The 27,176-nt window shown below is 31.8% G+C and overlaps 1 protein-coding gene across 1 annotated transcript in view; it reads left to right on the top strand.

The window, feature by feature from the left end:
* LOC127712163 (beta-1,3-glucan-binding protein-like) overlaps positions 1 to 27,176 on the top strand; it is a 52,717-nt gene that overhangs the window by 20,660 nt on the left and 4,881 nt on the right. The window contains exons 4-9 of the mRNA XM_052218456.1: positions 15,197 to 15,271; positions 15,504 to 15,564; positions 19,169 to 19,339; positions 20,064 to 20,141; positions 21,073 to 21,190; positions 26,352 to 26,423. Coding sequence (XP_052074416.1) covers positions 15,197 to 15,271; positions 15,504 to 15,564; positions 19,169 to 19,339; positions 20,064 to 20,141; positions 21,073 to 21,190; positions 26,352 to 26,423 — 575 coding nt within the window. The remainder of the gene's footprint in view (positions 1 to 15,196; positions 15,272 to 15,503; positions 15,565 to 19,168; positions 19,340 to 20,063; positions 20,142 to 21,072; positions 21,191 to 26,351; positions 26,424 to 27,176) is intronic.

Here is a 27,176-nt window from a genome sequence, read left to right on the forward strand (position 1 = left end):
AGTCTTACTTGGCCTAAGACCCTTTTAAACTAATGTGATATGTTATTTGTAAGTTTTCTTTCCATTTAAAGTACATTAAATACATATGTAAGGATTATTTATAACCAAAAAGCTTTACAAATTTAAAATTGCTGGAAAATATTACATCTTCATGTAAGGCCCCCCTTCATTGGAAAACCTCCATTTTTAGCCACAGGCTCATATAAATTTGACTTTTTAATAATTATGATAAGTCTGATAAATCAAATGAGTACTCTATTGCTTTTAATACATAATATATTATATATTAAGGCATTTCAAAAGTATTTTTTGGCAATATTTTAATTTTTTAAGCCCCAAATGTTGATAGTTGAAAATTTTCAATTTTAACGTCTAAATTTAACACGCAAAGTTGAATATAGAATTAGTCATATTGTCTATAATATAAATCCTATTGCCATGAAACTTTGTAAGCAGTCTTATAATTTAATAAGCTTTGGTCATACCAAGTTTCATTAAGATTGGTCAACTTTTTCTACCCTATTAGGTCCGGGTACACAGTTATCGTCCTTTGATTTTCGTTGTCCACGAATATAGTCCCTAGTGTGGACAGTGTGTTACTTGTCGATTTTTTTTATACCCCTTCAAAATTTATTTCTCCATGTTTTATGACTCAAATAGTAAGTAGGGGGGTGAAATGACACTGTAAAAAAATTTGGGTCATGAATTTTAAAGTTAAGTAGTGATTTGGTCCAGCTGAAAAAGGTTAAAAATTAGCACTTCGGAAGCTGTCAAAAGATTTGAAGACCCCCTTAACATGAAATTGTCCATATTTTGAGTTAGAGCCGATGAAGTTTTCTATAATTTTGATATAATTTGTCCCAAAAGTAGTACAACACACTGTAAAAATATTATTGGGAAAGCGCAGGTGGGATTTTTTTAATTTTCATTTATTGTCTAAAAGAAATGCACTACGAAATAACTGTGTACTCGGACCTAAGAGGTGAAATCAGGAAATATAGAATCTGTACTTTGGCAACTTCCCTGAATGATTTGATGGTGTCAATTTATCAAATAGCATAAAACTAAAGGATTTAAACTTTTATTTGATAGAATTTCTGCAAAAATGACCAATTTTGGCATTTTATGGTCAAAATAAGCATTTCATAGCTTTTTCAATTTTGATGCATAAGTGGCATTCTGACTTTCTATCTGACAGGTTTTTATGTGTCAATATTTGTGTTTCTATGCTTCAATCCAGTTGTATTACTCATTTGTGAACTCTGAATCTACAGAAAAGAAGATTATCTCGGACAATATGTGCAAAATGTGTTGTATATATGATCCTCGTCTAACGCCCTGTTTGGATCAAGTTAAATGTGAGGAGCTTGGAACATAAAAGTTGAAGTCCAGTATAAAGACCTCACTAAATTTGTATAAAAAGCACTTAACAATGTCTTTTGTACCTGTTTTATGTCACATAATATCTTTCTTTTCTTCTGTAGGATAGCAAGTGGTTCAAATATAAGCCTGTTGAGACTAAAATTGCATGCATGTTTTTCACTAAAAAGTGAAAAATCTTTGTGTCAGACCATACTGTCTGCAAAAAAAGTTGAATGCAAGAGTCTTTTTGTGCTCAGATTTATTGTATCATGTCACCTGAGTGTAGAAATGATAGAAAAGACACAAATTTTTATTTCCTATAGCTTCAATATGCATTTTTAAATGTAAATATGTGATGCGGCCTAAATTGACCCTAAATTATTTTCAGTCTTACTTGGCCTAAGACCCTTTTAAACTAATGTGATATGTTATTTGTAAGTTTTCTTTCCATTTAAAGTACATTAAATACATATGTAAGGATTATTTATAACCAAAAAGCTTTACAAATTTAAAATTGCTGGAAAATATTACATCTTCATGTAAGGCCCCCCTTCATTGGAAAACCTCCATTTTTAGCCACAGGCTCATATAAATTTGACTTTTTAATAATTATGATAAGTCTGATAAATCAAATGAGTACTCTATTGCTTTTAATACATAATATATTATATATTAAGGCATTTCAAAAGTATTTTTTGGCAATATTTTAATTTTTTAAGCCCCAAATGTTGATAGTTGAAAATTTTCAATTTTAACGTCTAAATTTAACACGCAAAGTTGAATATAGAATTAGTCATATTGTCTATAATATAAATCCTATTGCCATGAAACTTTGTAAGCAGTCTTATAATTTAATAAGCTTTGGTCATACCAAGTTTCATTAAGATTGGTCAACTTTTTCTACCCTATTAGGTCCGGGTACACAGTTATCGTCCTTTGATTTTCGTTGTCCACGAATATAGTCCCTAGTGTGGACAGTGTGTTACTTGTCGATTTTTTTTATACCCCTTCAAAATTTATTTCTCCATGTTTTATGACTCAAATAGTAAGTAGGGGGGTGAAATGACACTGTAAAAAAATTTGGGTCATGAATTTTAAAGTTAAGTAGTGATTTGGTCCAGCTGAAAAAGGTTAAAAATTAGCACTTCGGAAGCTGTCAAAAGATTTGAAGACCCCCTTAACATGAAATTGTCCATATTTTGAGTTAGAGCCGATGAAGTTTTCTATAATTTTGATATAATTTGTCCCAAAAGTAGTACAACACACTGTAAAAATATTATTGGGAAAGCGCAGGTGGGATTTTTTTAATTTTCATTTATTGTCTAAAAGAAATGCACTACGAAATAACTGTGTACTCGGACCTAAGAGGTGAAATCAGGAAATATAGAATCTGTACTTTGGCAACTTCCCTGAATGATTTGATGGTGTCAATTTATCAAATAGCATAAAACTAAAGGATTTAAACTTTTATTTGATAGAATTTCTGCAAAAATGACCAATTTTGGCATTTTATGGTCAAAATAAGCATTTCATAGCTTTTTCAATTTTGATGCATAAGTGGCATTCTGACTTTCTATCTGACAGGTTTTTATGTGTCAATATTTGTGTTTCTATGCTTCAATCCAGTTGTATTACTCATTTGTGAACTCTGAATCTACAGAAAAGAAGATTATCTCGGACAATATGTGCAAAATGTGTTGTATATATGATCCTCGTCTAACGCCCTGTTTGGATCAAGTTAAATGTGAGGAGCTTGGAACATAAAAGTTGAAGTCCAGTATAAAGACCTCACTAAATTTGTATAAAAAGCACTTAACAATGTCTTTTGTACCTGTTTTATGTCACATAATATCTTTCTTTTCTTCTGTAGGATAGCAAGTGGTTCAAATATAAGCCTGTTGAGACTAAAATTGCATGCATGTTTTTCACTAAAAAGTGAAAAATCTTTGTGTCAGACCATACTGTCTGCAAAAAAAGTTGAATGCAAGAGTCTTTTTGTGCTCAGATTTATTGTATCATGTCACCTGAGTGTAGAAATGATAGAAAAGACACAAATTTTTATTTCCTATAGCTTCAATATGCATTTTTAAATGTAAATATGTGATGCGGCCTAAATTGACCCTAAATTATTTTCAGTCTTACTTGGCCTAAGACCCTTTTAAACTAATGTGATATGTTATTTGTAAGTTTTCTTTCCATTTAAAGTACATTAAATACATATGTAAGGATTATTTATAACCAAAAAGCTTTACAAATTTAAAATTGCTGGAAAATATTACATCTTCATGTAAGGCCCCCCTTCATTGGAAAACCTCCATTTTTAGCCACAGGCTCATATAAATTTGACTTTTTAATAATTATGATAAGTCTGATAAATCAAATGAGTACTCTATTGCTTTTAATACATAATATATTATATATTAAGGCATTTCAAAAGTATTTTTTGGCAATATTTTAATTTTTTAAGCCCCAAATGTTGATAGTTGAAAATTTTCAATTTTAACGTCTAAATTTAACACGCAAAGTTGAATATAGAATTAGTCATATTGTCTATAATATAAATCCTATTGCCATGAAACTTTGTAAGCAGTCTTATAATTTAATAAGCTTTGGTCATACCAAGTTTCATTAAGATTGGTCAACTTTTTCTACCCTATTAGGTCCGGGTACACAGTTATCGTCCTTTGATTTTCGTTGTCCACGAATATAGTCCCTAGTGTGGACAGTGTGTTACTTGTCGATTTTTTTTATACCCCTTCAAAATTTATTTCTCCATGTTTTATGACTCAAATAGTAAGTAGGGGGGTGAAATGACACTGTAAAAAAATTTGGGTCATGAATTTTAAAGTTAAGTAGTGATTTGGTCCAGCTGAAAAAGGTTAAAAATTAGCACTTCGGAAGCTGTCAAAAGATTTGAAGACCCCCTTAACATGAAATTGTCCATATTTTGAGTTAGAGCCGATGAAGTTTTCTATAATTTTGATATAATTTGTCCCAAAAGTAGTACAACACACTGTAAAAATATTATTGGGAAAGCGCAGGTGGGATTTTTTTAATTTTCATTTATTGTCTAAAAGAAATGCACTACGAAATAACTGTGTACTCGGACCTAAGAGGTGAAATCAGGAAATATAGAATCTGTACTTTGGCAACTTCCCTGAATGATTTGATGGTGTCAATTTATCAAATAGCATAAAACTAAAGGATTTAAACTTTTATTTGATAGAATTTCTGCAAAAATGACCAATTTTGGCATTTTATGGTCAAAATAAGCATTTCATAGCTTTTTCAATTTTGATGCATAAGTGGCATTCTGACTTTCTATCTGACAGGTTTTTATGTGTCAATATTTGTGTTTCTATGCTTCAATCCAGTTGTATTACTCATTTGTGAACTCTGAATCTACAGAAAAGAAGATTATCTCGGACAATATGTGCAAAATGTGTTGTATATATGATCCTCGTCTAACGCCCTGTTTGGATCAAGTTAAATGTGAGGAGCTTGGAACATAAAAGTTGAAGTCCAGTATAAAGACCTCACTAAATTTGTATAAAAAGCACTTAACAATGTCTTTTGTACCTGTTTTATGTCACATAATATCTTTCTTTTCTTCTGTAGGATAGCAAGTGGTTCAAATATAAGCCTGTTGAGACTAAAATTGCATGCATGTTTTTCACTAAAAAGTGAAAAATCTTTGTGTCAGACCATACTGTCTGCAAAAAAAGTTGAATGCAAGAGTCTTTTTGTGCTCAGATTTATTGTATCATGTCACCTGAGTGTAGAAATGATAGAAAAGACACAAATTTTTATTTCCTATAGCTTCAATATGCATTTTTAAATGTAAATATGTGATGCGGCCTAAATTGACCCTAAATTATTTTCAGTCTTACTTGGCCTAAGACCCTTTTAAACTAATGTGATATGTTATTTGTAAGTTTTCTTTCCATTTAAAGTACATTAAATACATATGTAAGGATTATTTATAACCAAAAAGCTTTACAAATTTAAAATTGCTGGAAAATATTACATCTTCATGTAAGGCCCCCCTTCATTGGAAAACCTCCATTTTTAGCCACAGGCTCATATAAATTTGACTTTTTAATAATTATGATAAGTCTGATAAATCAAATGAGTACTCTATTGCTTTTAATACATAATATATTATATATTAAGGCATTTCAAAAGTATTTTTTGGCAATATTTTAATTTTTTAAGCCCCAAATGTTGATAGTTGAAAATTTTCAATTTTAACGTCTAAATTTAACACGCAAAGTTGAATATAGAATTAGTCATATTGTCTATAATATAAATCCTATTGCCATGAAACTTTGTAAGCAGTCTTATAATTTAATAAGCTTTGGTCATACCAAGTTTCATTAAGATTGGTCAACTTTTTCTACCCTATTAGGTCCGGGTACACAGTTATCGTCCTTTGATTTTCGTTGTCCACGAATATAGTCCCTAGTGTGGACAGTGTGTTACTTGTCGATTTTTTTTATACCCCTTCAAAATTTATTTCTCCATGTTTTATGACTCAAATAGTAAGTAGGGGGGTGAAATGACACTGTAAAAAAATTTGGGTCATGAATTTTAAAGTTAAGTAGTGATTTGGTCCAGCTGAAAAAGGTTAAAAATTAGCACTTCGGAAGCTGTCAAAAGATTTGAAGACCCCCTTAACATGAAATTGTCCATATTTTGAGTTAGAGCCGATGAAGTTTTCTATAATTTTGATATAATTTGTCCCAAAAGTAGTACAACACACTGTAAAAATATTATTGGGAAAGCGCAGGTGGGATTTTTTTAATTTTCATTTATTGTCTAAAAGAAATGCACTACGAAATAACTGTGTACTCGGACCTAAGAGGTGAAATCAGGAAATATAGAATCTGTACTTTGGCAACTTCCCTGAATGATTTGATGGTGTCAATTTATCAAATAGCATAAAACTAAAGGATTTAAACTTTTATTTGATAGAATTTCTGCAAAAATGACCAATTTTGGCATTTTATGGTCAAAATAAGCATTTCATAGCTTTTTCAATTTTGATGCATAAGTGGCATTCTGACTTTCTATCTGACAGGTTTTTATGTGTCAATATTTGTGTTTCTATGCTTCAATCCAGTTGTATTACTCATTTGTGAACTCTGAATCTACAGAAAAGAAGATTATCTCGGACAATATGTGCAAAATGTGTTGTATATATGATCCTCGTCTAACGCCCTGTTTGGATCAAGTTAAATGTGAGGAGCTTGGAACATAAAAGTTGAAGTCCAGTATAAAGACCTCACTAAATTTGTATAAAAAGCACTTAACAATGTCTTTTGTACCTGTTTTATGTCACATAATATCTTTCTTTTCTTCTGTAGGATAGCAAGTGGTTCAAATATAAGCCTGTTGAGACTAAAATTGCATGCATGTTTTTCACTAAAAAGTGAAAAATCTTTGTGTCAGACCATACTGTCTGCAAAAAAAGTTGAATGCAAGAGTCTTTTTGTGCTCAGATTTATTGTATCATGTCACCTGAGTGTAGAAATGATAGAAAAGACACAAATTTTTATTTCCTATAGCTTCAATATGCATTTTTAAATGTAAATATGTGATGCGGCCTAAATTGACCCTAAATTATTTTCAGTCTTACTTGGCCTAAGACCCTTTTAAACTAATGTGATATGTTATTTGTAAGTTTTCTTTCCATTTAAAGTACATTAAATACATATGTAAGGATTATTTATAACCAAAAAGCTTTACAAATTTAAAATTGCTGGAAAATATTACATCTTCATGTAAGGCCCCCCTTCATTGGAAAACCTCCATTTTTAGCCACAGGCTCATATAAATTTGACTTTTTAATAATTATGATAAGTCTGATAAATCAAATGAGTACTCTATTGCTTTTAATACATAATATATTATATATTAAGGCATTTCAAAAGTATTTTTTGGCAATATTTTAATTTTTTAAGCCCCAAATGTTGATAGTTGAAAATTTTCAATTTTAACGTCTAAATTTAACACGCAAAGTTGAATATAGAATTAGTCATATTGTCTATAATATAAATCCTATTGCCATGAAACTTTGTAAGCAGTCTTATAATTTAATAAGCTTTGGTCATACCAAGTTTCATTAAGATTGGTCAACTTTTTCTACCCTATTAGGTCCGGGTACACAGTTATCGTCCTTTGATTTTCGTTGTCCACGAATATAGTCCCTAGTGTGGACAGTGTGTTACTTGTCGATTTTTTTTATACCCCTTCAAAATTTATTTCTCCATGTTTTATGACTCAAATAGTAAGTAGGGGGGTGAAATGACACTGTAAAAAAATTTGGGTCATGAATTTTAAAGTTAAGTAGTGATTTGGTCCAGCTGAAAAAGGTTAAAAATTAGCACTTCGGAAGCTGTCAAAAGATTTGAAGACCCCCTTAACATGAAATTGTCCATATTTTGAGTTAGAGCCGATGAAGTTTTCTATAATTTTGATATAATTTGTCCCAAAAGTAGTACAACACACTGTAAAAATATTATTGGGAAAGCGCAGGTGGGATTTTTTTAATTTTCATTTATTGTCTAAAAGAAATGCACTACGAAATAACTGTGTACTCGGACCTAAGAGGTGAAATCAGGAAATATAGAATCTGTACTTTGGCAACTTCCCTGAATGATTTGATGGTGTCAATTTATCAAATAGCATAAAACTAAAGGATTTAAACTTTTATTTGATAGAATTTCTGCAAAAATGACCAATTTTGGCATTTTATGGTCAAAATAAGCATTTCATAGCTTTTTCAATTTTGATGCATAAGTGGCATTCTGACTTTCTATCTGACAGGTTTTTATGTGTCAATATTTGTGTTTCTATGCTTCAATCCAGTTGTATTACTCATTTGTGAACTCTGAATCTACAGAAAAGAAGATTATCTCGGACAATATGTGCAAAATGTGTTGTATATATGATCCTCGTCTAACGCCCTGTTTGGATCAAGTTAAATGTGAGGAGCTTGGAACATAAAAGTTGAAGTCCAGTATAAAGACCTCACTAAATTTGTATAAAAAGCACTTAACAATGTCTTTTGTACCTGTTTTATGTCACATAATATCTTTCTTTTCTTCTGTAGGATAGCAAGTGGTTCAAATATAAGCCTGTTGAGACTAAAATTGCATGCATGTTTTTCACTAAAAAGTGAAAAATCTTTGTGTCAGACCATACTGTCTGCAAAAAAAGTTGAATGCAAGAGTCTTTTTGTGCTCAGATTTATTGTATCATGTCACCTGAGTGTAGAAATGATAGAAAAGACACAAATTTTTATTTCCTATAGCTTCAATATGCATTTTTAAATGTAAATATGTGATGCGGCCTAAATTGACCCTAAATTATTTTCAGTCTTACTTGGCCTAAGACCCTTTTAAACTAATGTGATATGTTATTTGTAAGTTTTCTTTCCATTTAAAGTACATTAAATACATATGTAAGGATTATTTATAACCAAAAAGCTTTACAAATTTAAAATTGCTGGAAAATATTACATCTTCATGTAAGGCCCCCCTTCATTGGAAAACCTCCATTTTTAGCCACAGGCTCATATAAATTTGACTTTTTAATAATTATGATAAGTCTGATAAATCAAATGAGTACTCTATTGCTTTTAATACATAATATATTATATATTAAGGCATTTCAAAAGTATTTTTTGGCAATATTTTAATTTTTTAAGCCCCAAATGTTGATAGTTGAAAATTTTCAATTTTAACGTCTAAATTTAACACGCAAAGTTGAATATAGAATTAGTCATATTGTCTATAATATAAATCCTATTGCCATGAAACTTTGTAAGCAGTCTTATAATTTAATAAGCTTTGGTCATACCAAGTTTCATTAAGATTGGTCAACTTTTTCTACCCTATTAGGTCCGGGTACACAGTTATCGTCCTTTGATTTTCGTTGTCCACGAATATAGTCCCTAGTGTGGACAGTGTGTTACTTGTCGATTTTTTTTATACCCCTTCAAAATTTATTTCTCCATGTTTTATGACTCAAATAGTAAGTAGGGGGGTGAAATGACACTGTAAAAAAATTTGGGTCATGAATTTTAAAGTTAAGTAGTGATTTGGTCCAGCTGAAAAAGGTTAAAAATTAGCACTTCGGAAGCTGTCAAAAGATTTGAAGACCCCCTTAACATGAAATTGTCCATATTTTGAGTTAGAGCCGATGAAGTTTTCTATAATTTTGATATAATTTGTCCCAAAAGTAGTACAACACACTGTAAAAATATTATTGGGAAAGCGCAGGTGGGATTTTTTTAATTTTCATTTATTGTCTAAAAGAAATGCACTACGAAATAACTGTGTACTCGGACCTGGTGTCTCATTCGCCAATCTACTTAGACGGATCAAATGTGAATAAAATATTTCTCAATCTAGGGTACTCTATAATGTGCTTTTGTAACCCGAACTTTTTATATTCGATAACCTCTGTCAAACGTAATTTCTGGTTGAACGAATGACATGTAAAACCATAAATTATATTAAATTGGTAATTATATACATGTAGAACGTTTCTACAGTTTTAAACAGTTTTGCGGATTCTACTTCCACGAAATTTTGGTTTCAATTTGTGCACAATCATCAACTTTTATCCTTGCAAGTTTTTATGAAACATATTGGTTATTCAAATCAATCGGATTTATTTTGGATGCTTTAATTCTACCATTATTATGTCCGTTTTAAACGAAAGAAGATCTGTATCCACAAATGAGAAACCATGCTCATTAAAACATCTGAAAGGTATAGGACTACTAATACGGACCCAGTCAGAAAGAACATACCAGAAAATAGTACAAATTTGAAAAAAAAATTGTTCCTACGCTTATATATAAAGAAGTGGAAGATACCACAAAGATTATCAAACTCCAAAGTCAAAAACAAACTGACAATGTCATGGCAAAAAGATAAATACAAACTGACAATGTCATGGCAAAAAGATAAAAACAAACTGACAATGTCATGTCATGTCATGGGTCAACGAAATTTATACGATATATTTGGTTTACAGTTTGATTTAGAAGAAACACCGACATAGCTAGATAATACTATTAATTATCTTATTACTACCACATTTGATATTAATTAGTATTGTAATTTTCATTGTTATTGATAAATGTTATATGAGTATTATAAACCAAATCTTGAATTCTATCCTAATTCTATCCTATTTTTGGGAAATTTCAGAAATTCAAAGTCACCTTTTTTTAGCGTTGATCTCTTTGGCTAACTCGGCTGTGAATTTTTATGTGCTGATTTATGTTGTTTTATGTATCCGTTTTTATTCTGTAGTTAGTCACCAGTTCGGTGTTATCATGTTTATCCATTATATAGTCATTTTTATAAATTTACTGTATACAAAAGTATGAATTATTCTAAATACTATGGATTTGCTTATCCCAGACATATAACCTAAGCCGTATTTGGCACAACTTTTTGGAACTTTTGGTCCTCAATGCTCTTCAACTTTGTACTTGTTTTGGCTTTCGTACTTTTTTGATCTGAGCGTCACTGGTTAGTCTTGTGTGGACGAAACGCGCGTCTTGTGTATTAAATTTTAAACCTGGTACCTTTTCGTAGCTATTATTCGTATGTTTCTCTGTCCTATATGTTCTCCCATTTATTTGTATTGTAGTCCTGTCATGTAATGTTGTCATTTTAATGTTATATTTAACATTGCCACAAAACCAGGTTCAACCCACCATTTTTTTCTTAAAATGTCCTGTACCAAGTCAGGAAAATGGCCATTGTTATATTATAGTTCGTTTCTGTGTGTGTTACATTTTAATGTTGTGTTTCTGTTGTGTCGTAGTTCTCTTATATTTGATGTGTTTCCCTCAGTTTTAGTTTGTAGCCCGGATTTGTTTTTTTCTCAATCGATTTATGAATTTCGAACAGCAGTATACTACTGTTACCTTTATTCATGACAAAAAGATAAAAACAGTCAACAAAACACAACATAGAAAACTAAACACTTATGTTTCAAAAGCGGAGGTGATCTCAGGTGCTCCGGAAGAGTAAGCAGATTCTACTCTATATGTGGCACTCGTCAAGTTGATCGTGTAAGTAAAAACCTGGTAACAAGTCTAATTCAATAGATCACATTCGAGGAAGGGACGACAGGATTGTAGTTACAACAATTGGAACATATCCGTCGTCATCTGTGAAACATATAATCCATAACGGTCAACTAACTTGTGATCGCATCCGTAAAATATTCCCCACTTGGAACTTTTGGTTTTATCAGCTGAAATCATCACTTTTGCCGTAAAGTTTTGTTCTCAACCGACCCTTATTGTCAATTTATAGATGTAAGTCAAGGTACGAGACACACTTAACTGTATCTGTTTTATCCTTTAGTTCAAATTCGATGGGATAAATGCGGTTAACAGAGTCACAAAACCTTGAACTGTTCAATGAGTGGACATCATCTATTTAGCGGAACGTAAACTTAAGAAATAATGCTAGCCTTTTATCTTTCTCTATTAGAAGACCTTGTATGAAGTCTGTTTCATATGATTAAAGGAAAAAGACGGTAAGAAGAGGAACACAGTTGATTCCCAAGGAAATGCCAATTGTATATTTCAAAACACGTTCACCGAATGTAACAAACATGTTGTCTTTTAAGAAATCAAGCATTTTGATAAAATCAGTTTTGATATTTTTTTGTTTGAATCAGATTGGTTTTTTTTACAAAGTATGATTCATCCCTACCTAAGACAAGATATTTGTATCTACGTTGGTCATTCGTTTTTTAGGAAACAAAGCAGGACTAATTCTTTCAATTTGTCTTTTGGGTTGGAAAGGGGAATACTCGTGTAAAGGGTAGAAAAGTGAAATATATTTATACTATTGTAAGTGCAGTGGCGAAATCGATGACTCGAGAACAATATAAAAGTCTCTCTTCTCATGAAAAAGTCGAGAAAATCAATATTGAAACAATGCCGGTGACGATACTACATGTAATTATAAGCTATGTCTAAACAACACTATTCATTTTAAAGAAATGATTTGTTAAACTGTGAATTGTGTTATTCGAAATATAAATAAAAAATACGATGTCTTATGCTCATTATTTATCGAGATAATTACATTAGAAGCTTGTGAAACTGAAATTTGAAATATATTAATCTTTGCTACAAAAAAAAAAAAAAAAAAAAAAAAATGGAAAAAAAACATGCAAAATCTTTCAGGTCATCAAGATATTTCATGTCACCAATTTCGAAGTGTTCCACATAGTCCTTAGCATGTTACAATTTCCCAACATTATACTTTTTTGTACATCTAAGTTTTCGAATACAACGGTCTGCTCTTTTCACGTCAACTTTTCATTTAGAAATACAGTCTTCTCTTGAATATAACAATTTAAAAGTTGTGTCTGTGCAGGTTTGAAAAATTAAGATAAATATTTTTACAAAGTAGATTATCCGTTACATCAGGATAAACATCTGTTTGAATCAGCTTAGTAACTTATTTTCATCTTTGCTGTATATCCTTTTGAACTTTTCCTCTGCATTTTTCTGATCTAGCTGCATAGATATACGGATAATTGGCATTCTTGTGAATTTATAATTAAAAGCGGCCTTTCTAAAACAGAACAAACAATGAAATGATAAAGTTTTCAGTGTTTACAGGGGAGTTAATATGTTGACACTAAATTTCCCACTGAGGAGAAACGAAACTTAGAATGTGTGTACTCTAACAGATCTTTAGAATTTTTTTTTTCATCCATATTTGATTCAGGTAGTTACATTATAACTCTGAAGCTCGGCTTTGGTTGCTGATAACATTGATGCTAATAACTTAGAAAGAGGTTTTGGGAGTACTTGGAATAACCAGCAATGTAACGTTGTTTCTAAGATCGAGCAATATAATGTTGTTTCTGAGACCCAGCGGAACTGCTCCCAAAACCTTCACCTTACCTGGGACTGTAACAGTACAACAAAAGAAATGCTCTCAACTATAAGTAGTAAAAAGTGTTATATAATAGCTGTTACAAAAAATACCCTTTTCCCAATTTTCAGAAAAAAAAGGAGAAACAAAGTTATCGACTAAATCTTATGTTTGGACTACTATATTTTTATTCAAAGAATAATCTCTGATAAAAAAATACAAGTAGGAAAGAACATTGTTATGTTAGTAGACATTAACAAATTAGAACTGGTTATAATGGAAAACGTATCATATTGGTCACTATCAATATCCACATGCAGTTTTCTTTGTATAACGTATATGTTACAACTAGTCCAATTTGAGCTTGAATTCAGTAAAATAGTATTTGAACGAAAGCTTAATGTGTTTTTTTCTTGCACGAATATATCGTAGAATGAAATTTATTAAAGCAGAGGTTGGTTCTGTTATAGATATAGAACCACTAGTTCGGACCCTGTAAGAAAGAACAAACAAGAAATTAATACATATTGTAAACAAAATAAGTCCTACACATAACTGTAACTTGCAAACAAGTAACGTGTTTGTATAATTTTTAAATCAAACGAAAGCTTAAGGACTTTGGATCACTATTGCAGGACCCGTGTTGAAAGTTTCTTTTGAATAGTGAAAAAAGAAAATAATTTAAATAGAAGGGCACACTTTACCTGTTTCTCAAAACAGCAGTAACAAATTTTCGGGAACAAGCGCGGTCTTACATGCAAATAAAGGTCTGTTTAATATTTCAGAACTAGAAAGGATAAGGTAAAGTTTTGACATGAAATGACTACTCTTTGTTGAAACAAACAAAATAGCTATGAATGCTTCAAATTGCAGAATTGGACATAGAAAGCAAAAGGGGATATGAAAAAGCGGAAATATTTCAAAAGTATTATATAGTCTTCAACTATTATCGCTTGCAATCAGTATGGAAAATTAGTGTGAATATAGTTTAAAGAAAAAATAGACCCCCTCCCCTACTAAATGCTGTAGAAGATAACATTCTCGTGACTTTTTCTTCTAAGAGATGTAATATTGTACAATTTATCCAAACCTATTTCGCAGCCTCTTTTTTGTTGTGTAAATGTGCTTATTGTTTAAGACTTAACGGTAATATCTAAATTGTAAATGAATCAACATTTCATTAAATGTTTTTGAAGTATTGTTAGTGCTTTTATTGACTATACTAACCAACATTGATAACAGTTATGGCTTTTCATCGCCACTAACTGGTAACGGGTTTATAGTAAAGTATGAGAAATTTGCTCTCGTTTACTTAAACCTGTTAGGAGGTCATGTTTATTAAATTGATACAATGCTATATCGACATAAATTTAACTTAAAATAGTGACATATTGATTTGATGACAACAACCTTCTTTTTGTTAAACAGACTTTATACAATCCTAAATAGTCTACGTATTGATTTATATAAATAAGAAGATGTGGTATGAGTGCCAATGAGACAACTCTCCATCCAAGTAACAATGTATAACAATTATAAGTCAAAGTACGGCCTTCAACACGGAGCCTTGGCTCACACCGAACAGCAAGCTATTAAGTGCCCCAAAATGACTAGTGTAAGACAATTCAAACAGGAAAACCAACGGTCTAATCTATATAAAAAACGAGAAACGAGAAACACATATGGACCACACCAACAAACGACAACCACTGAACAACAGGCTCCTGACTTAGGACAGGTGCTTAAAAATGCAGCGGGTTTTAACTTTTTAACAGGCGCCAACCTTCACCCTAACCTGAGACAGTAGTGTAACATTACAACATAAAAAGACGTCTTGAAACCTTAAGTGGCTTAATCTTCGTATTGAAGGGAGAAATATACTTGAACAAATTTCCATTTTTCAGAATTCAGAATTCGAGTACTACAATAGTGACCGATCCAACTCATATGTTAAGCAAGGAAAGTTGTACATTAAACCGGTAAGTGAGGGATTGAGTGTGGGAACAGAAATTGAATATTAGATGAAAGAGTATAAAGATAAATATAAAGATATTGTATATATCTAAAACTAGTTAATGCATTTCTAAACAAAATAATTTCTCGGAAGCATGTCTCATTTCGGTAACTAGTTATATTTTCATTTTGCGTCAATATTCGTTTGAAGTAGATCAATTTCATAGAGTTTTCTTTTACTTTGATTTACTGAAACAGACCTTAACAACAGAAAAGTATGGCGAGGAATTTTTAACGACAGGAGTTCTGGACTTATGGGGTAAGACCATGCCAAATTTAATTTGGGCGAGTATATATATCTATATATTATTGATAATTGTATTTACTGTTTTTTTTATAAAGGTGTTTATGTTCCAGATCGTCTAAATAGGCGATACTGCGCAGACAAGGAAATCAATGACAAAAGTCTTAAGATTTGCGCGTACTAATATAGGATGGTAATATACGAAAAAGATGTTATAAAATCGTGTTTGCAAATATTTCGGCAGGACAAATATCCTTCGTCAGTGTCAATGTTTTTACTATATATGGTTCGAATCCCGCTGAGGGAAGAATAACTATTGGGCTAAATTTGAGACGAATTATATATATATATGGTGTTAGCCCTGTATAACCAAGTGTTATCCGATGAAGAATTTCTGTCATAAAGTTGTCACATGTTTTTAAAATTTGATGTGGCGGCATGGTAATTAACATTATCATTCTTTACGACAGACAAAAGAGCTGATATAAAAGATACACCATCTTCTTGCCACTATACATAATGTACTGTGTTATAACCCTAGATAAATAAAGGCAACAGTAGTATACCGCTGTTCGAAATTCATAAATCGATTGAGAAAAAAACAAATCCGGGTTACAAACTAAAACTGAGGGAAACACATCAAATATAAGAGGAGAACTACGACACAACAGAAACACAACATTAAAATGTTACACACACAGAAACGAACTATAATATAACAATGGCATTTTCCTGACTTGGTACAGGACATTTTAAGAAAATAAATGGTGGGTTGAACATGGTTGTGTGGCTAACCAAACCTCGCACTTTTATGGCAATGTTAAATATAACACTAAAATGACACCATTACATGACATGAATACAGTACAACATTACGGACAGAGAATTACGCAAATAAATTTGATTATGATTTTTTGGTGTTTTAACGCCACTTTTAAGCAACGCTTTTGGGCTAACGCAAATAAACAATACAATATAGTACATTTGGACAACGAAACAACAGAAACACTGAAGTGAACAAACAACAAACGACAATGCAACACACATAGAAACAAACTATACGATAACAATTGCCATTTTCCTGACTTGGTACAGGACATTTTTAAGAAACAAATGGTGGGTTGAACCTGGTTTTTTATGGCTAGCCAAACCTCCCACCTTTAAAGCCGACAAGGACAGGCATCACATCAACCACCGAAAGCTATATTTTTATGTAGCCTAGGTGGTCGAGTGTTCTTTGGCGCTGGACACAATGCAAGCGGTGTTCCCACGATGTCACAGACGCAAGGGTTCGAATTCCGCTGAGGGAAGAACAAAAATTTGCTTACGCAAACGTGAAGATCTAACATTGTTGGGATAAATTTGAGACGAATTATATATATATATACTAGATACGTCACGTATACGTGTTTGAGAAAGAAAGAGATAGATAGATAGAGAGCACTATGATTTCTCTGAAATTAGGCAAAATTTTTCCCGTTTGCGAAATGATTCTCTGTTTATCAATTTAAGTCATGTGCACTATTATATAGGAAAATACTTAAAGATCAATGAAAACGAATCAGAGGAAGGACAGACATGCTATGGCAAAAGAAAAAAATGTATAGAAGAAACTGAACATAAAGCATGTTTGAAAAAACAAAGATTGAGAAGTACGAACTCCCTATATAAAACCACGGGTAAACTCTTATGCACTAAGCTAACAGTTACATTGCCTTATAAATCGTGTTACAATAGGTAAATCGTTGAGTTGTTGCCACTGAATGGTTATATATTTATATATATATTTGATATTTTTAACGATCTCTTCACATCCCATTACCAGTGATTACCTGGTAAAATTCAATGCAAACGTTCAATTATCTCAAAAAGGTATATGACCAAAAGGACTTAAAAGAATAGCCAAATTCCTTATAGGTCAATTTTGCCTGAGGAAGTTGGGACTTAGTTTCATGATAATTTTTCAATTCATCAACGGAAATTTTTACAAACGAAGGTTATAAATTATATCAATACCAAAGCACTGACTACTGATCTGATAATAACATCGAGAACTAACAGTCCACCAGTAGTGGTATCGACCCAGTACTAGTAAATAAAAATAACAATTTATGAATTGCATGCGTCCGAAGCGCTTTCCTGTTTTACCTCCATCAGGAAAGCTAAAACCTAAACATTTGAAGGCCAGTGATTTAAAAATACGTAGAAACGTTAGGACCTATATGAAAAAGGACATAAACAATAGCGATATTCATCTAAGGGTAACTTTGCCTGAAGAGTTTGAACCTAAGTTTCCTAAAAAGTTCCGAATTTATCAACGGGAAACTTTAGAAAAGTTGGTTATAAATTATTTCAGTACCGAAGCACATACTACTGAGCTGATGATTCCGACCCAGTGCAGGAAAATGAAAATGACACCTTAAGTGTTTCGGTATTTATACAGCCTTTGCTTTTAATTTTTGGCTTTAAGGGTTCCTGATGAAGGTAAATTAAGAAAAGCGCTTCGGACGCATCAAATGTATAAAGTAGTATTTTCTTTTTTGATAGCTCTGGGTCGGTGCCTATGCTGTATGACTATAACCCCCGAGGGTTTTATTAGCTCAAAAGTCAATGTTTGTTAATGTCATGATTTAAATCACACCTTTCTAAAATTATCCGTTAATAAATTAAGAAAGGATTAAGAAACTATGGTTCCAACTCTCTCACGCAAAGTTGACATAAGATGGCTTTGGCTATTATTTTATGCCCATTTAGTCATTTAGCTGTTCAACTGTTTTGATATCTATAAATGTCGTGAGTCCGAAGCACTTATTCTGATTTACATTCATCAGGAACGCTGAAATCTAAATTAACCTGTCTTATTTAAAAAAAAACTATTTACACAAACCAAACGCGAAATCAAATGCTTGTACGTGCGTTTTATGTCCAAGCGAAATTGACTGTTTTGTTGTGTTGGGCATTGATTATACATAGTTTAAAACGGCCAAGTCGTATTCGTAAGTTATCAAAAAGTTCAATCGAAAATAAAACTTGATGAATCTCGTGTGTACGAAGCGCTTTTATTAATTTACTTCATCAGGAATGCTAAAAGAACCCAACCATTTGAAATTCAAAGATGTCTAAGTACGTACCCAAACACGTGTATATGACTAATAAGTGACCTAAAAGTTATAGCCAATTTCATCTAAGGTCAACTTTGCCTTAGAGGTGGAAACTTAGTTTCTTAATATTTTCTAAATCAATCAACGAAAACGTGTGTTATATAAATCATGTCAGTGACTACTGATGACACCATTGGGACCTACAGTCCAACAGCAGCGGTGTCGATCCAGTGCTAGAAAAACGCAAAAATATGATTGTCTTGTCTGTGTTCATCCTTGCTTCTACATGAAAATTCTTTTTTTATAATGCTAAAGAAGGAATGCTTGTGACCGTAAGCTTCAAATAGTTCGAATAATTTCTTAAGGAAGTAACATATTTTGTACATACTTTTGTTGGAAATTGTCTGGCCAACGCTGAAGTTGGTGTTTAAATGAGTGCACATTTTAATATTTGCTTAAATGCAGAATACTTGAATTCATCCGTTTTAACAGCTTTTTCGCTAATTTGACATTTAAAGCTGAAGGATGCACCACAAATGCATACTATGGTTGCCGAAGAAAGGGATCTACTTTACATCCAATAAATCCAATTAGATCTGCACGTTTGAAGAGCAAAAATGGATTTACAATGAAATATGGAAGAGTTGAAGTTGAGGCCAAAATGCCAAAAGGAGATTGGATATTTGCTGGTGGGTACTACATGAGATATTTCCTTTTTGGTCTCCTAGAAAATGTGTTATATTTCCTACTTTTTAAATTGGTAATTCAAAATACATCTAAAACAAATATCAACAAGTATAAATCACACTGAATTGTCACAATTGACCAAAAAGTAAGTTTTTGGGTGAATGATCAAATTTTACCACAACCAATAATCTAACAATGTATAAATTTTAAAAAGGTATTGGTTCCAATTCAAAAACTCCTAGTAATTTTGCAAAAATCATTTATACCATATGTTTATATTGTGCATCCAGGAATAGCTATACCATTGCCATTGGACCTATTTATTCGACCATTTCTATTGAAATAATTATAAAAACTAGTAGAGCTCTTTTCATTTTGAAATTGAGCAGTAAACATTCCTAAGTAAACAAAAGACAGCTTTAAAACCATAGGTACAAACAGTCACACTCGACTGATAAATCATTGCACATAATAGTTACATATGTAGATCATCAGGTGAAAAGGTTAGTTTTAGAAGGGAAACATTATTTTTGAATATTTCCAAAGAAAGTAAACAGTAGGGTTTGAAAATTCATAATCAAATTATTTCAAAAGGTGAATCGTAAATTTCAACTTTCGAATATCAAAGGTAGAAATACCATGCTTTATTCTATGTTTATTTTTCTATTTGCCACATTTATGTTATTCCTTTCTTGATAAAAAGCATACTTTATCATCTCTAAATAGGTATTAAATTGTTACCCTTATCGAATACTTATGGAGATTGGCCAACGTCAGGAGAAATTGATATTGTTGAAACAAGAGGTAAGAATCGAGCCAAATTTCATTGCTACTAAACATATAGTATCATGCAAAATATGTACTTAAAACATAAACTGAAGGTTAACATTTTTATATTTTAATTTGTTATTTTTTTTTCTGTATATTTGTTACCCGCAGATTTCGATTACATTGGGTTTGGTGGGGTTATTTTGCTAAGGCTTTAGTTTTCTATGAAGTGTTATGCATAATGTTTTTTTCGTTTTTCGTTTTTAGCCATGGCGTTGTCAATTTGCTTTTGACTTATAAGTTTGAATATCCCTATGATATCTTTCACCTCTCTTCTATGGCACAAAATTATGTTGAAAATATATTTCGAAAAAGTAACATACTGAGATAAAAAAGAAAACCCAAATCACACTTAGTTAGAATGACAAATTTCATTATTAGTTCAATCAAAACACACTGAAATTTAAAAAGTTCAAAAAATATACAGCAAGAATAAAAAATTACACTTTGAGATTAAAAAAATGAAAAAAAAAACACACTGACCATAAAAAATAATACACTGAGTTTTGTGCGAACATTTCATACGCAAATAGCTAATTAGCATAATAAAGATGGGTTATGATAATAATCTGAGGTTAAATGTAGACCCAAAGGTACATAAGGGTAATTGTGAGCGACCAATTTGAACCTTTGTACCCTAGAGGTCAAGAACGCTTTTAGCTTATTTACTGTCTATATGTAATCAATTATACATCGAGACCTAATTCTCAGAGTGTTTTTCATTATTTGATGTTGGTGTATAATTTTTATTTTAGTGTGTAACTGTGTAATTCTTATTTTTTAGTGTGTAACTGTGTAATTCATATTTTTTAACTTTCAGTGTGTATTTCAATCTTTTTAATCTCTTTTATGTTGGTTTTGTCTTGCTATTTGCAATCAAGTACTTATCTTTTCAATTGATAAATAGGTAATACAAATTACACGGACAAGAGAGGTAAAAACATAGGTATAAATAGTATGAGCAGTTCTCTTCACTATGGACCAAGCAAACAGTACGATGGAGTAGCAAAGGCTCAAGCAGATAAGTAAGTATAAACGGATTATTTACATGAGTTTCATTTCTCGCTGATTTATACCTTATTGCTGGGACATTGTTTTGACAAACAACGTGTGATTCGGTAATTGTATGTCACTCATTAGTTGTAAAATTATGGTTTGATATCAAATTTGCTTTTACTGCTAGTCCTGCATTAAAAAAAACGCAATCATGCCTCTTGACAAAACGTATCATCATTGTTGGCAAGCCTTGAGTTTGTGATTAAAGTTGCATTTCTTATTGCATGTAGTTGGATTGGGATTTTTTTTTTTCAAATAAGCTGCTTGAATTTTATTACTTCCGAGACCTTATGGTTTCAGTTTGTTTAGTTAATTTGTTTGTATGTTTTTTACATTCAATACTATGTAAGTTCTACAACAACAAAAATACCAAATGTGTGTAAATTACAACATCTAAGTATTAATTTTCCCAGAAGGAAGGCTACTTTGGCTGGGTTGTTTAGCGAACTTTTCTAACATCGACATATACAACTAAACGGTGTTTATTGCGATAACTACAAAACTTGTGGCAACTGACACACAAATGATAAAAAGATTAATATCAAGGCTCATTTGTCACTTGTACAAGGATGGTTCAATGAAATGTTGCGGCAATAGCGCTGCGAAGTATTTTTGCATTGTTTTTGAATACAGATACACAAAATTTGAAATCAAAAGATGCTACTAAATCCATTAGTTTTTTCACCATTATAACATTAAACAGTACAAATTTGCTGCACCAAATGCGCATTTCGCCAATTGTTGTCTCTTCAGTAATGCTCGATGCAACTTTTTTATTAATTTTTATTCTTCGTCTAAATAATAGAAACTTTCAATTGTCAAAAATATTTTTAGAACCAAAAATTTTAATAGCAGGATATATAAAAATCAATGTGAAAACTACTTCCAACCACTTTTTTTAATTTTAGGACACAACATTTTATTCAAAAATAGCTTGTGGCAATTTTTGTTTTTAATATCTTGATTACGATACAATGGTATCTTGACTGTCCCTCTGGTATCTTTCGTCCCTCTTTTATCCTTGTGGTCATTCGCGCATAGTTACTTAGTACACGGAAAAGGTATGTACTATGAAACTTAAAAGGCAAATTAAAGCAATTTGATTGGACGAGAAGTTGTAAGTATGTGCTAAAACAGTCAGCCAACTCGTGATGGCGTCCGTAAAATTTGTATGTCGTAGTCATTCTTAAGAAAACTTCTCTCTTTTAATTTGCATGTTTATCGAAATCGATATGCAGTATATCGAATTAGTTGCTCTATTCACATCCTACCAGATTATTTAACATACATCTTGATTTGACCCGCGGTTGTCGTAATGTTTGTATCGATTCAGTATTTAACATTCCGATTTTTTGACAAATTATGACAGTTTTAGTTATGATTCCTTTGCACGCTATTGTTTATGATCTGTTGATGTAATCTTACATCGGTGTATTTAAATCCACAGTTATAGCGTTTCTACAAAAATAATACGTCCAAACTATGGAAAGCCAACGGGGTCAAAATTCTTAATTCGTAAAATGTCAATTTGTAACTTGTAACTGTGTAATTTTAGAATTCTTAATTTGTAAATTGATAATTTGTAACTTGTAACTAAACTGTGAAATTTCAAAATTCTTAATTCGTAAATTGTCAATTTGTAACTTGTACGTATCTTTGTAATTTGAAAATTCTTAATTCGTAAATTGTCAATTTGTAACTTGTAACTGTGTGATTTCAAAATTCTTTATTGGTAAATTGTCAATTTGTATATTGATGTTTTGTAACTTGTAACATGTCGATTCGTTAAATGTCGATTTGTTAAATGTCATCGTTGTATTATGCTAACGATCATTATGACGACAGATTGCGCTCGGTTTCTTCTTTGGCGTATATGCCTCGTGTAAGTAGGAGCACCTCCATATTGAGTATATACCTAGGTAATTTAAATCAGTTAGGTACAGCACATACATATAAAAGAAAATAAATAGATAAATAAATTTTTTGTTTGATATGGCATATATACCAGGGACTCGGTTATATATAGAGGTGACATCGAATAAACATGTATGTCTACTGTAGTGTTCTCCATACCTGGAAGGGGTTGTGTCACTTCCTGTATTAAGGTAAATACAGATGTGTCGCTGAAATGGGCTCCCTTATCAACTTCGCAAATATATTACTGTCACTTGGCAGGAAATTTCTTAATATTTGACCGGGTCAAAATTATACTAAATACATGAAATATAAGACTGCATGAGCTGGAAAATTCATACTAATATTTTTCTGGGTCGCAAATTTTGGACTAAATATATGATGGGAGAAATGGGTTGACACCTAATATTCCTTAGTATCATAATTTCAATGTTAAAATTTTTGGAAAGAATTTAATTATCTAATGACTTGACAATTTTCAGTCAATAAATATTGTGGAAAAACAGGTTAAGAACTTCATAAAGTGTTCTGAGATTTCAAATAGCAAAATACCACAATATTCTCACTCATTTTTCGTAAAAACAGTAATCGAGTGGAACCACCTTGAAGACACTGTAGTGCGCACATCGAGCGTTGATAGCGAAGTTCAGAAACTGCTCTCGTGCACCGTCAATAATTCGACGGCGCTCTCTATACCATTGTATTAAAGCCAGTAGTTGTATCCACCACGTATTCCTACAGATACAGATACAGATCTAGAATGATCATCGTACTGGATCGACATATACTAGGAGGTGTCCCCTCTGGATATTTTGTCAATGACCATGATCGTAAAACTATGAAACTGTTTCTTTTTTATTGCACACCTGTACCCACTTTTAACCAAAGTGACACCCTATCCCTTTGACTTGTCAGAGAGAAGATCTCGCCATTTGCATGACAGAAGCAATTATCTCCAATCTGTTTACCCTAATTTTATTTCTCCATGAAAATCTTTGTGCATGATTTGGGGTTTGGCAGGGGGTCTGTCAGAGATCATTTTGGAGAGTAAAATGGTGGCAAACTGTGCGGAGGGGGTAGCCAGGCGGAATACAACAACATGGTTTCGTCAATTGGATTTTAAAATGATGCATCATGGGATGGCGTCATTTCTTGACATATCATCGGGCGGGAAATATTTATATTGTTACGAATTTATTGCAAATTATTTTTATTTTTTTATTTCGTATGAAATTCAAATTTCGAAAATTTAGCTTATATAATAAAAACGTTATTGATTAACATCGTGAATCAACCCGATCGACGAAGTATTTTATTGAATCAGGTCGTCAGGCTAAGGAGGGGTGGCACGGCGGTGGGTATCGGGAGTACAGCGCATTAAGCAAGAGTTGAGAGGGAGGAAATGAGAATATTTGGTCTTTTTGTATTGTAAATTTTTATAGAACGAAAAATCAGGAAACGGCAATTCTTAAGCTTCTTGACCAGAAAAGTTTTGTCGGCATGTACAGTATTAGTTACATAATGTGTTAGCGACCTAATACGATATATATGGGGTCAGTAAATTCCATATGGGGTGAGAGCGAAGCTCGAATCCCCATATGGAATTTACTGACCCCATATATATCGTATTAGGTCACTAGCACACCGTGTAACGAACTTATCGTACCGACTATGTTCACATGTTGTATTTTGACTAGCGGCCTATCAAAGTGATCAAGTCTTCAATACTTAGTATTAAGATCCTACTTCCATTTGTGTTTACAGAAAACAAATGCCAACAATAGCTACTTTTAAGCTATAAATTTGTTTTATGAATTAATTTCAATCTTTTATTTCATGTATTGTAATTACTTCGTCTGTTGAATCCTTTCAGATTTCTATTTTTGTTTTGAAAGGAAAGTAACCACGTTATGCCAACAATAACAACTTGTTAGCTTTAATTATGTTTTATGAACTTATTTCAACCTTTCATCATCAATTTCTTCGTCTGTTGAATCCTTTCAGATTTTTCCTCAACACCGTGTTGTTTTTATGAAGGGTTGTGGCATCATTTTTGTTTTGAAAGGGAAGTAACTCCTTACTAACCCCATATGGTAATTAACCATGTATGATTGCTAACCATTTTTTTTAGGACACCCTATCTCAAATATACATAGTCACCACGTGTAGTCCTTTAACCAATCATATCTGTATAAATCTATAGGAGGTATGATAATAATATATATATATATATATCTGTCAGCCCTTCACCCTCAGTCAGAATAAAATGGTCCGATAATAACATTTTAGGATTAATAGACACCGTTTATTACCTGGGTTTTCCAGTAATGATGTAGCCTTTTATAGCCGACTATATGGTATAGGTTTTTCATATTGTTGAATGCCGTACGTTGCCTATAATTGCTTACATCGGCTTTATTAGAACTTTGGTGGATAGTTGTCTCATTAGCAATCATACGGTTTATTACCACATCTCCTCATATAGATATAAAAAGATGTGGTATGAGTGCCAATGAGACAACCCTCAATCCAAGTCAAAATTTATAAAAGTAATATATCTATTTACCCGAATAATTCAGTGGTTATATTCCGCTGATCTACGACTACTTCATTAACCTCGCAGATAGGAGAGATCGATTACGTGGAGGGACTAAACTATTCGGGTTGCATTTTTATATAGTTTCCGTTCTCGAACAAAACGCCACATGTTACAAAGCATCAATATACATATTGACAATTTACCAATACAGAATTTTGAAATCTCACAGTTACAAGTTACAAATTGACAATTAACGAATTAAGAATATTGAAATTACAAAGATTTACAAATTGATAATTTACGAATTAAGAATTTTGAAATTACAAAGATACAAGTTACAAATTGACTATTTACGAATTAAGAATTTCGACCCCGTTGGCTTTCCATACCAAACTGGTACTGTGGACTGGGAGTGTGTTCCAATATACACTGAGGTGCGAGATTTTGTTCTTTGTTAAAATTTCTTTATGGCTTTGAGATGAAAAACAGCAATAACAGCGTTGTGCTTTTTGGCTTTGCGTTTGTAAAGTTTGTATAGGATTTTGCCCCATGAATTATTACACAAAATTACTTCTTTTCCATCGAATTAACACAACAAGTAAAAAAAGAAAGCTTAGAATACTAGTAATAATGATGATGGGCTATTTTTAAGATAAAAAATGGTATTTGATTTGTAGATTCTTAACATCAGAAACATTTGCTGACAGATTTCATAAATTTGCAGTGGAGTGGAACGAGCAGGACATCAGGTATCAGAACGTTATGACTATATCTTGAACAAAGAAATAATATTCAGTATATACATCTGTATTATTAAAAAAAACACAAACGAATTTGCAAAATAAACTCTAGTGTGTCTATAAACATTTAGTTAACTATGTTGCGTTAAATTAAGGTTGAAATTCCCTTAAGCAAAATTGATCAAATATGGTTCTTAGTTTTTTTTTAGATCTTATTTGTATTTATAACCTTAAATGATTTGTATTTTTATTTTCTGCCAAAGTTTCAGTCCCAAACGTATCTGATAATGATTTATACATACAAGTTATCTATGTCTTTAGAATGGTTTTGTGGTATTTAATACACTAAATTTAAAAATCAGAAAGTATCCAATGTTTTCCTTAATTTATATTAAAGGATATTTTATACAAGTTAAACAAAATTGGTTTTAAAATGTATTCGGGAAACTTGAAATATATCCGACTAAAATTCTTTGAAGTTAACTGTTGTGTTGTAAAAAATCAATTATGCGATTCTTCGAGTAAAAGAGAACAAGAAAAAAACTTGGTTATCTCGTTTGAAGTGTTTCGCATTTTTCATGTCGGAGCCTTTTATAGCCGACATACGGTATGGGTTTTTCTCATTGTTAAAGTACGCACGGTTGCCTATAATTGCTACATCCACTTCATTTAAATAGTTGTCTCAATGGCAAGCATACCACATCTTCATATTTTTATAAAGATGACACTGATAGCTGATATTGCTTTGTCGACTTGGTAAAT

This window comes from Mytilus californianus, unplaced genomic scaffold (assembly GCF_021869535.1).
Source record: "Mytilus californianus isolate M0D057914Y unplaced genomic scaffold, xbMytCali1.0.p SCAF_8, whole genome shotgun sequence".
NCBI lineage: Eukaryota > Metazoa > Mollusca > Bivalvia > Mytilida > Mytilidae > Mytilus > Mytilus californianus.